At 41.3% G+C, this 12,419-nt stretch overlaps 1 protein-coding gene across 1 annotated transcript; it reads right to left on the bottom strand.

The window, feature by feature from the left end:
* Positions 1 to 538: 538 nt before the first annotated feature.
* Positions 539 to 7,786, bottom strand: LOC311499594 (26S proteasome regulatory subunit 4). Its single transcript, XM_084560634.1, has 11 exons — positions 7,761 to 7,786; positions 7,188 to 7,241; positions 6,716 to 6,812; positions 5,241 to 5,365; positions 4,965 to 5,150; positions 4,655 to 4,783; positions 4,406 to 4,502; positions 3,753 to 3,942; positions 2,573 to 2,724; positions 1,864 to 2,018; positions 539 to 870 (listed from the first exon to the last, which is right to left on the bottom strand). Exons 1-11 carry the CDS (start codon positions 7,761 to 7,763, stop codon positions 736 to 738), a joined length of 1,323 nt encoding a protein of 440 aa, XP_084416760.1. The 5' UTR covers positions 7,764 to 7,786; the 3' UTR covers positions 539 to 735.
* Positions 7,787 to 12,419: the final 4,633 nt, after the last annotated feature.

The raw sequence follows: 12,419 nt of genomic DNA, 5'->3' as shown, positions 1-12,419 counted from the left end.
CATTCATTCTCCCCTCTGCTTAGCAATGGCCCATTTAGACAGTTGAAAGTGAAGCATTAGTGCATTGACATTATGCAGCTCCTGGAGGCAGCGTTTGAGTAAAATGCTTCAGTCAGGGTGTTTCATCTCATTCCACGGCCCCAAGATTTAATTATGTGCATTGTGCTGTCATCAAGTGTGTGGGTCATATGGAATATTCTCGTAATTAGGGAGGAATGTTTCTCTAAAGGGATGAGGCTGGTGATTCCTTCAGGCCTTTCCTGCGTCTTTGGGCTCTCCAAGTAGCAGGTATACTGTCCTCCATAGTGAAGCACAAAACATGACTCTGCATATTAATAGAAGTGTTTCTGACACAGAGGGCAACAACACAGAGACTGAACGATTTGAATAATTCATGCGATTAATTATCTCAAGATATTACAGCCCACTGATGAACTCGATATACAGGAACTGAGCAGGAAGCAGATGCTGCTTCTCCACAAATACGATTTTAGTGTGAATGGAAATGCATCAGTGAACACAACTGTCCAACGCAGCATGACTGGATATACTTTTGTCGTTTTATTTAATGTCTCAACAAATAATGGCAAAAGGAGAACAGGATAAGCCAGACATGACATGCACAAAATATATCAAAACACTCTCTGAGGAGACGATCGCAGTCTCCTTTCTTTCACACGGCAATAGATGGAGGAAGGATGAGGTGGGGGGGTGAGAGAAACAAACGCTTGAAGGTTAGAGGTAAAGGCCCTCCGGCGTGCCCTCCTGCTTCTTGTACAGGACGTTCTCCTTGGACTTTTTGAAGTCTTCGTTGGTGACTTTCATGCGGCGCTCTCGCAGAGCCATGAGGCCTGCTTCTGTGCAGATGGCCTGGAGGAAAAAAATGACGGGAGATGGGTTCAGTTTTAATACATGTTTTAGTAAAAAGCGCTTTTGTGACAGAAAACCAAAAGCAGCAAGAACAATGCTCTGCTTTGTGTCGTAATGTAGCCCAGCTTTTGTACGATTAGCTTAACAGGATAAACTAAGAACTCCATTTACAACCACTGAAATGAGGCAACAGCTGTTTTAAAGGACTAACAGATGTTTATTTATCTGACAATGCCTTGCAAACTATACTAAAAGTGAAAGAAAGCTATAGGTGAATTCTTTGATACTTTTATTCAATTACAAAGACCTGCCTGCTTTAAAATTGGATAAACCTTAGCAATTAAGATTTTCAGTTTTGAAAACACAATATCATTAAAGAATAGACTTACTTTACTATTACATGCAATGCATAAACTAATGTAACCATAAAGTAAGCGTCATTCAAGAATTCCCCAGGTGTCATTCACTGTGGGGCCACATGAGGGCAGCAGAGCTGAGTCAGAGATCCAAATGTACAGTAAACCCTCTGCATCAGATCCTTTTAAATGGAAAACTTACTACAGCTAATTAAATGTTGACGTGAAAATCATTTAGGAAATCAGCCCCAGTGGTTTTCCTTCAAACAGCTTGGTCTTACTTTTTTCCCCTCACTCTGTGCTGAGCCACAGCGCGAACTGGCTAGCAGCCAAGACCTCACATAATCAATAAACGGCTGCAGTCACAGAAGCAGGCTGGGAAAAAAGTTAAGGAAACAGGACACCGCTCTAGTGTCAGGCTGTGGTTTGACTGGAAAATACTTACTCTGCTGTTTAATTCACTGTCAAGTCAGTGTACACCTACACATATACTTACACCTGTAGCAGAAAGAAACTCTGTAGAGTTGGAAAATGTCTAACTCTTTGACTCCTTTCTTCTCAGAACAACAGTGTGGCCGAGATCCAAAACTGAGACTGGCTGGTACATTGTGGTATTTGGCTACAGTCTCACTCTTACCTTGATGTCTGCTCCTGATAAGTCGTCCTTTGCCAGGATGAGGTCATCCAGGGTGACGTCATCTGCTACAGTCATGCGACTGGTGTGGATCTGGAAGATCCTCCTTTTGGTCTTCTCATCCGGCAGGGGAAACTCAATCTTCCGGTCGATTCTCCCTGAAAAGCAAAACAGAAACATCACAAACTGACTGCAAGACAAAGGATGTGCTGTGAGTAGCCTCTTACTGTTATGCGTTTTTTTTTTTACTTTTTACATCCTATTCATTAGCCCAGTCAGTAAGAACCACTCTAAAACACTTGATTAATAAACAAACGTACCAGTCACATTTGGTCGATAAACTGAACATCTGTCATTTAAGAAAGCAATTTAGGAAGATACTTTTCCTGCGACTCTGCCCACACAAGCTTTTCATCTGCTTTGTGCTGAGATAAAATAAGAAACTGATTGGAGTAATTCTAAGAAAGGACCCAATGATTTAGTCAGTTCCATTTAGTTAAATTAGTCTTTTAACAGAAGTGGATTTCTGGTACACAAGTGTCCAGCTTCAGCACAGATCTGTGTTTTTAGAGTGGTTGCTGAAGTAAAGGAACAAATTCCACTCTGCTGTGACTAAGCGGTCGGTCAGTTTTACAGTACTGGTGATTTGTGATAATGCTGAGAGTCGGTGACAAATACAGGTAGAATCAACGCCAATCAGACTCCTACTGACCAGGTCTGATGAGGGCTGGATCCAGGGTTTCTATCCGATTGGTGGCCATGATGACTTTAACATCTCCCCGTGAGTCGAAACCGTCCAGCTGGTTGAGCAGCTCCAGCATTGTCCTCTGGATCTCCCTCTCACCTCCTGAGTTCGAGTCATACCTACACAATTAACAGGAAATGCATCTTAAAATATATGGAGTCCACTAAAACACATCAGTAGACTTCTGGAAGTGCCACCTGCTCCATGCAGTCTTCAATCAAACCTGATTTGTACAGGTTAGAGCAATTCAAAGTGCCACAAACTGAAAAAAAAACTTTAGAGTAAAGCATTCGGATAATATAACAGTTGGAAAAGTAATAATGGTAATAAGGAAGCCAGTACAATAAAGATCATTCTTAAATGACATAAAAGACAAAAGGCAAAAAAAGAACAATTGGGAATAGAAATATTTAAAGCATAAAGTAAAAATGTAGCATAATAAGCCGTTCTGATTCTCAGGCAGGTTGTTTCAACTTAAAAACTCAAAGCAGTCTCACTGAATGTTTCTGTCCTGCACTTTGGAACAACTAAATGAGTCTCGTGAGAGGAGTTGAGCTAGAAAACATGCCAGACAAGCGGGCCACTGTATCAACATGCAGTGCATTAAAAATAATACGTTTAAAATCAACAACCAAGCTGACAGATAACCAGTGTAAGGATGTTAAAATATGAGGAATGTACTCCTCTTTTTAACACTGGGCCATTTAACTGAGTTGTTTGCATCTTGTTCATGCGAGGTAAAAAGCCAGTCCACATCTACAAGCTCATTCATTATTTAAGTCATCTAACAAGCTTGTTCATTTAGGTCAGGACGTATGACTGTCAACATAACTGTCCTTTTACATTTAGCTGCCTACAGGGTTAAAACATTTCCATGGACTCTAGTCTTCCACTAATAATCAGAATAATAGCCCAATCAAAACAAAGTTGCCTCATGTAACCAACTATAGCATTACACCATATTAACCATCTCAACTGAAACAGAGTACACTGAAATGCAGACCACCTTGCAGTATTAATTAAGAATAACAAATATTTCAAGACTTAGCCACTGGAAGTTCTTTCTGTTTGTTGCATCACCACTGCACTGCTGCACACAGGTTTTCAGTCAGTAGTTTTAAGTATTTTTAAGTAAATATCTGTGTACCTCTTAGTGCCGATGGCATCGATCTCATCAATGAACACGATGGAGGGGGCATGCTCCTCAGCTACCCTGAAGAGCTCTCGCACCAGCTTGGGCCCATCTCCCAGGTACTTCTGGATCAGCTCTGAGCCCACCACGCGCAGGAAGGTGGCCGACGTCTGATTGGCTACAGCCTTGGCGAGCAGCGTCTTACCTGGTAAATATGTAATAGAGGGAAGTCTGGTAAGTACTTTGCCACATTTCCCTTTTAGTACTTCTCTCCAGAAACCAGAGCTGTTCTTAAATCAACTACCATGCTCCCATGTTACCCAGTGAATGTTTGGACAACAGTGAATGTCTATGGCACACACAGAAAAGCAAGTTTTGGATATGAAGACAAATGTGTTAATAGTATACTGTCCATTCACTCTTCTTTTCCTCTTTTGTAAATATAGAACATTGCTAACACCGATTGTACATTGCATACCCAACTATACAGTATATATATAATTCTGGAACAGACTTATTATAAATGATTTATAAATGGCTGATCAGTCAGGGTGTACAGTAACATAGATTACAGTGTGGTAGGATATGAGACTTGTAAACGAGTCTTGCGTCACCTGTTCTGTTCAGAGTCTGAGAACCATTGTTGGAAATGTATCCAATGAACTCACCTGTGCCAGGAGGTCCGTATAAGATGACTCCTTTGGGAGGCTTGATGCCCATTTCTTCATAATACTCTGGATGTGTAAGGGGCAGTTCCACTGACTCCTATTAAAAATAACAGAAACCCCCACAGTCAGCCTCAATGCCAACACAGTGTGTTGAACCAGAACAAGCAAATAAAACACCAAATTCAGCTTCACTTTTGCAGATTTATTTAAGTATAACGTGCGTGTTAGAATCCAGTTTTGGCTACATACCTTAATCTCCTGGATCTGATTGTCCAGTCCTCCAATGTCAGCATAGGTTTCTTGTGGGGCCTTTTCCACCTTCATCACTGTCACCAAGGGGTCAGTGTCATCCATCAGCACACCAATCACAGCATGAACCTGCATGGACGCACAAATACAATACAGGTGTAAATGTTTGCAACAGTTAAAAGAGGTGGAGGAATATGTGATACAACGTAAATGAATAGTAGTGCAGTGGTGGAGATGAGTGAGAAACACCATAGAAAAGTTAGAAATTATTGTCTTTAATGGGACTGAAAGACACATTGCCAAATATTACCTTGTGGTTGAGCAGGACAGAGCAGCCTGGCTCCAGTAGATCCTTATCCACAAAGGACAGGATGCTGACATAATGCTCTGATCCCACTGAGGTGGAAACGATAGCGTGGTTGTCATCTATGATTTCCTCCAGAGTACCTACAGACATTGGAGTTCCCCGCAGGTCGTCCACCTTTGACCTCTCCTCCTGCAAAAAAGAAAATGAATTTATTGTACCTTTATTTTACCCAGACATGGAGCACAGAGAGATGAGAGATACTTAGGTACAACGGCTGACCTCTTGTTTCTCTTCCAGGGGCTTCATCTGCTCCTGGTTCCTGATGAACTCTTCTTCCATTAATAAGTAGTCTTTGATCCGTTCCTGCTTCAGCAGCTTCAGGCGGCACTGCGTGTGAGGTGTAACTGAAAGACGGACATATGCAGCATTAGTAAACTGTACGTAAAAGTTACGTAACGACAAACTGACTTAACCATGCAACATAGCCTTCCCTATTTGAGGAATGTTAATATCATAGTGTCTCGTTACAACTTACATTATTATTAAAGTTGCAATCTCTGCTGACCACCAATTTGCATAAAGGGCAAACAGGTCAACAGAGGATGCAATCATCACAGCTCTCTACACAGCTCTTTCGCACCTAGATAAGGACAACACCTATGTCAGGATGCTGTGTGTGGATTTTAGCTCTGCTTTTAATAGTCATGCCCCACAAACTGAGCAACTTGGGCCTAGGCAGTCTACTGTGTCACTGGATTCTAGACTTCCTGCACAATAGACCCCAGAACGTCAGGATGGAGAACATGCCATCGTCCACCCTCATCCTCAACACCGACACCCTGCAGGGCTGTGTCCTCAGCCCTCTTCTCTACTCACTATTCACCCACTGTGCCGCCATTCACACCACCAACACAACCGTCAAACTTGCTGATGACACAACCATTGTAGGACTGATATCTGACAACAACGAATCAGCCTACAGAGAAGAGGTTCAGCATCTTGTGCAGTTGCGCAGTGACAACCTTGACTTAAACACCACAAAGACCAAGGAACTTATTGTGGACTTCAGGAAGTCCAAGCACACTCCGCAGTCTGCCCTCAGGGAGAGGAGGTTCAGAGGGTGGATAGCTTTAAGTTCCTTGGTGTCCACATCTCTGCTGATCTCATCTTGGCTTCACACATCTCCCACCAGGTGAGCAAAGCACAACAAGCACACCAGCGCCTCCTGACAAACCTCTACAGGTCGGCTATATAGAGCATCCTATCCTACTGCTGTTTGCATAAACATACTACTTACCATTTGCACTATTGTTTATTTGTTTACTGCTTTAAATGTTGCTATTGCCTCATTGTACCAATTCATTTCCGTGCTACTGTGTGCTTTATTGTATTTTATTGTGTATAGCTGCTATAGTTTCTATTTTTATTGCTCCTGAACTAAAGAGCTGGGAACTGTATTTCGTTGTTTTTCACCGGACAATGACAATAAAAATTATTATTATTATTATTATTATTATTATTATACCAGATCGCATTATTATCACACAGTTGTATCCAGTAAACTTAAAAGAATATTGGAGAGACAAACTGTGATGGAAAGAAATACATAAGCCAAACAGATTTGAGATTAATAGAAAACAAGCTGGTACATAATAATTTAATCTGTAATATAATGCAAACTTCAAAAACAGAGCAAAAAAACAGCCAAAAAAGCAAATATGTTTACACAATGCGTTTCTTTTTCACTTCCTTACCTAGTGGCAGTTTGCTAGCAGCATCGGGTCCCTTGGTCTTCTTCTTTTTCTTGCCCACTCTGGTGGGAATTGGAGGCTCATACTTCTTTTTCTTATCCTTCAATTAGCAAAACAATTGGAATGACAAATGTAAGAAAATGCAACGGTGGGAAGCATCAACTACTGGGTTACATCCGAGTAGCTTTTTACCATTTACTACTTGTTCTGAATGAGGTCTGTGGTAGGACAAATGTTTACAGAAAACGTATGGGGAGATTGTGAGAAGAATAGGTCAGCAGAAAAATAACAAAATACTTTATAGACTATGGGGTTATGCCTTTTTGTTTTGTATTTACGGTCACCTGCCAGTTCATTAGGTACACTAGTGAAAACGAATGCTTTCTAATGTTGGAAAGCCACTTAAAATATAAGTATTTGGTTACAAAAACAAGCAGGTTCCGACGTTAGCTAGCAGAAGCTATGTCATGCTCACCTTGTCATCCTTCTTGCCTCCACCTGGACCGTGGCCTCCACTCTGACTTTGACCCTAGAAGAATATCAAACGAGTGTAAATGCAGATGGAATATGTACCAGTGCATTTTGACCTTAATAAACAATAATACCCCGAAATAGCTTATTATTAGCTTAGCCGTTTACTGTAGTTAGCTTGCCGTAGCTCCTAGCCAAGATAACTGGGTAAATATAGCTTCTTTACCTTGTATCGCTGGAAAGATAAACCTTTAAAAGTGACACCATCATCACTTGCAATTAATTAACATTAGAAAAAAACGGGGAAAGCCCGCCTCTAATGTATGAATGACTCGATTAACAAGAGCTAGGATAATTGCCAACCGAGGAAAAAAGCTAATGTCGCTGAGCTTCGTCTAGCTTGGTCTATTACGTTACGTTTAATTCTGTTCTTTACTTAAATAACACACAAGATCCGAAACTATGTTGAAGCACAAATGCTAACGCCTCTAGCACTACGGACGATGTAATATTTACAAATAACAGAGTTTAGAATTATAAATGTAAGAGCCGCAGAGAAAATTGCTTGCTCATTTACCATTGTTGCTGGTCGCTCTGAATTGACGTCAGAGTGGTACGGCAATACTAGAGGACAAAAAAGCTCGACGAAAATATGCCACCTGTCGCTGGATCCGTTAAGTGGACTGGCAAAACTGAACAATAAAATCATTTCTGTTTCTCGCTTCATAAAAAATAGCCACTGTATGCACACGTACGACGTACTTGTCTAAATTAATTAGAGCAGCCCATTTTAGTCACTGTTTTAATGAAGGTTTTTTACCTTAACTAATACTAATTCTCACATTGTCACGATTAACTGCAAAATATTCCACAGTCTGTATTTTTTAAATTGCAGAATGTGAATTTATTGTTTGTGATGAAGATAACTGGTTAATACAATCTGAACATGCTAACATTTAGGTGAAAGGCATAAACATGACTTATGACTTTAAATCAAGCATCCTCTGTACCGCACAAGGTTTGGGTGCTTAACAGCAAAGAGAATGGATTAGCACTCTCCTTGTTTCATTTTGCTACCATCATGTGCCACCTGGATCTCACAGCTTTGATTTTCACAGATACTTTTTAATTGGCCTGCTTGTTATTTACCCTTCAGTTAGCTGGCTAATTGTGCAGGGCTGCCAGCGTTTGTGTTGCCAATAACCCTGTGTCAGACATGTCAGCGTATGTGCGGGTTCACTGTCTGACGGCCACAGACCTTCACAATGCTCGGAACCTTTTCAGATATAATTTTCCATAAATTCTACCTTATGTGTTATGTAGTATGTCAGAATCAGATGAAACTGAATATTAAATAAATAAATACACTTTCAGTTATTCATTTATTAGCAAAATTGTGTTTTCACTGCAGTTTTTCACACCCTTTGTGAACATACAATAAAATACCCAACTGTTAAGTTTGTTTCCAACATGAACCGTGAATGGTGGCGTAACACTGACGCCACCCGCACGGAACCAACCGTTCTGTCAAATCCCACATGGCTGCTCCATTAGCATGTGTTTCATACAGCCTCCAGTGCAGCCGATATGACAGCGGCATCAGTAACTCTCTGGGAGTTGTTGTGACTCATAAAAGAGCTTTAACAAAGAGTCTTTGTATGTCTACATCTGTGTGAGTCTCCGCTGTTCCACATACACATGCCTTTGCGCACACACATGTACGAACAAACAAACAAACAAACAAACACACAGGAGCACACAGACATTTGTTCAAAGCGTTTATTATCTCTGTAGGCACAGCTTTTCAGACGTATTCTCTGATTCTCCATTAGACTGTTCTGTGTGTGTTTTAGAGTGTGATTATGCGTGAGATTGTCTCCATGGCAAAGAATAGGCAGTCCTATATTTATCGGTTTAAACTCTGTACATTGTTTTAGTATTCTGGGAGTTGTTTATGGCTAAGCTATTTTCTCCCTCTCTACTGCGCGACTACAAAATCTTAGTTCTAATGTAAAAAGACATTGACTCATATCTTCGGTGCTTTATAACGTCTTGCACTAGGAAAAAAAACGAAGTAGACAATCCTGGCCCCCACAATTACTGTGGCTATTTCCGTCAACGTGGCTGTTCTAAAATGGCAATTATCCACTTTACAATGGTTACGATAGACATGACAAGTTTTCTTCTTAGAGGTAGCTGGATGCTCTACATGCTCGTGAAATTATGGACTCATGATACATGCACATAAGCATTCTTCTGAGCTGAGCGGGCTTCATCTTGGATAGTGTTTGTTATGACCAGATTTTTTTTATGGAGTTTTACAGCAGCTTGTTTCCCAATAATTATGTGTGGGAAATGTGCTTTTTGGTCAGCGTGCATCATATGATGAAAGCGGTGGCCACTGCCCTTAAATTGTTACGCGGCCCAGTACTGTTCATGATGATTTGATCCGCAGCCACTAAAAAATAATATGCTTCTCAGTCTTCTTTGCTCTTTAGATTCCACCTTTGCATAAAGCTGATGATTTTCAGTTCTCGATGCATTCCTTTTTTTCGCCCCATCCAAGCTTTGCGTCTCTGTGCTTTCATTGGGTCATTGCAGTGAGGCTGAAGCTGCATACGTGCTGGCCTTGCTTGAACATGGCTGAATTCAAACTACTACACACTGCGTTCTTGGCCCACACTCATTTGGACGTGAAGGACACACGCCTGTAAAGTATCGTGACTCCATCTTGCACAGCCGTGATTTTACTGTGTTGACACAATTTGTCCATGGTCAGTCAGACACACAGCACAACTGCTGAAGTACTCAGAAGCGTTTCTCTCATTTTGTAATGATGACACGCATCAGCCGTGCTCCCAAAGCGTGATAGAAAGAGGAGGGCAGAGCTGATTACATTGGTGTCATCCACAACCTTCTAGTACAGCTGGGAACAGTTACCTGTCCTCACCCTATAAATGCACAGATTAGAATGCTAACTATTATAGATTTAACTCTAACAAATTCTGTGTAATGTCGCTTCACTTAGATAGACACCAGTATTTCACTACTAATCAAAAGTACAGCCTGACAGACTGGTCCAGTCGGAAGGAATTTCACATCAGATTGAGAGGGGTGGTATAAACCTTTCATCAGTAACAAAATACCAGTGTCTAATAACCATGGAATTGTTTTTTTTTTTTTTTTTTTCTGTGTAGCCTGGATAGATTCTGTCTGTGCATATTTGCCCCACATGGTGGTAGCATGAGAACGAGTTCGAAAAGACGACGAAATCAATTGTCAGCACCCTTGAATTTCTGGGTTCCTCATGGTCATCTTTTTTGACTGAATTAATTTGTTGCTCCACAGCATACACAACCCCTTTGTAGATGTCAAAAGGGTTTTATTCTGACGTTTGGGAGCACGTAAAATACACCAATCATGCATAACACCCTGTCCACCTTCCTAAAATTGTGTAGGTCTCCCTTTCGCCTCCAGAATGTTGTTAGTGGGGGCCTTTGAGGGGAGGGGCCTCTGTGGATCATCCCACAGATACTTGATCAGTTTGGGGTCTAGTGAATTTGGAGGTCAGGTCAACACCTTGTGCTGTTCTTCGTGTTTTTTTGAGTTGTTCCTAAAGCATTTTTGTGTGTGTGGCTGCATCCTGCTAGGGATGGCTGCTGAGTGTCATTGCTATGAGGTGGGGGTGCCTGGTCTGGTCTAGGTGGGTGGTACATGTCTAAGTAACATCCACATGAATGCCAGGTCCAAAAGTTTCCCAGCAGAACATTGTATTGTCACAAGATGGTCAATGTTATTTACTTCTCCTGTCAGTGGTCATATTGTTATGTCTGATCGGTGTATATAAATATCGTATGAGATCACTTCACTTAACGTCTCTGTAAACAGTTGGGATACGTCGTCAGAATGGGTTGCAGTAATATTCCTTGTAAACGTAGCCGATGGGTGCAATTTTGCCAGCTACAACATGGCTGATATTCATTCATTCATTCATCTTCTGTAACCGCTTATTCCTGTGAAGGGTCGCGGGGGGCCTGGAGCCTATCCCAGCTGTCATTGGGCGAGAGGCGGGGTACACCCTGGACAGGTCGGCAGTCTACATGGCTGATATATTAAATTATAATTTTTAAAATTGTTTCCACTATTGCTGCATGCCATGTGGAACTAACCTTTATTTTCTTACTTTATGTTGTGAATTGAAAAAGAATTTTGCAACATCCAGATGACTCACAGTTACAGTACACTTACAGCCAGTGGAAATCAGCCGGATGGCCCTGTAGAAAAATATGACAGCATATTCTCCTGTGTGCGTTTGCAAGGTTGCCATTTTATCAAGACAACATTGAAACACATTATCACACTTCTCCCATTCTCAGACACACTCAAGTCAAGCTGGTTACGTCAGAGGCAGAGCCTGGAGGACTGCCACCCTGCAATTTCAGTATCCTCTCACATGCAGTTAGAAAGAGAATGAAGACACCTATATTTTCTATTTCTTTTTTCTTTTTTTTTTTTTATCAAGCAGAATATAGTGTCCACAAGTGTTTCTCCCTCTTGGCTCCTTGTTGTTTTACATCAGCGACTCCACCAGCATGTTATTAACAATCTCATCTATCTGCCTTCTGTCCTTCATGTTTACTGCGCTTACTGTGAATCCACAATCCAAGAAGCCCATCAACCCGCCACTGCCGAGCCAAGGCCGAATAATGAGCCATGGACCGGGCTTTATATCAATACCACACAACCTCAGGCTTAGATAATGTGCTCAAAAACCTGTAAGTAAACCGCGATGTCACATAATAGGTGTCATAACACACTCCCATAGCCATTGTGCTGCTGGTACAATAGGTCTGTTTGTTTTATAATGAGCTTCTTTCTGGGGGGGTTTGTGTTAAGATTTTTCGTGATAATGAACTGAGACCGCCGAAAAACAGGCAGCATGGCTGGGAAACATCGGTCTGAGCCATGAATGGTGTGAATAAAAGTTGTATTGATAAAACTACATCTGCACTGAAAGCAAATATTCAATCATGTGTGAATACGTCTTTATATTTTAACACAACACTGTGCTGTATGCAATGACGACTGTTTGAAACGAAACCAAGAAACACTGACTTTAATAAAGCTATTTTTCTCTCATTAATATCCTTTACAGGGGCAGATACAGTGGCGGCTTGGGCAGAGTCGCAGTGAGTATTGCAAAGTACTGCAGATGAGTGGAAATTGCGGTTTGGTG

This window comes from Chelon labrosus (assembly GCF_963514085.1).
Source record: "Chelon labrosus genome assembly, chromosome: 14".
Lineage (NCBI taxonomy): Eukaryota > Metazoa > Chordata > Actinopteri > Mugiliformes > Mugilidae > Chelon > Chelon labrosus.
Note: the sequence above shows the minus strand (reverse complement) of the source record. Positions and strands in the feature narration are given on the sequence as shown.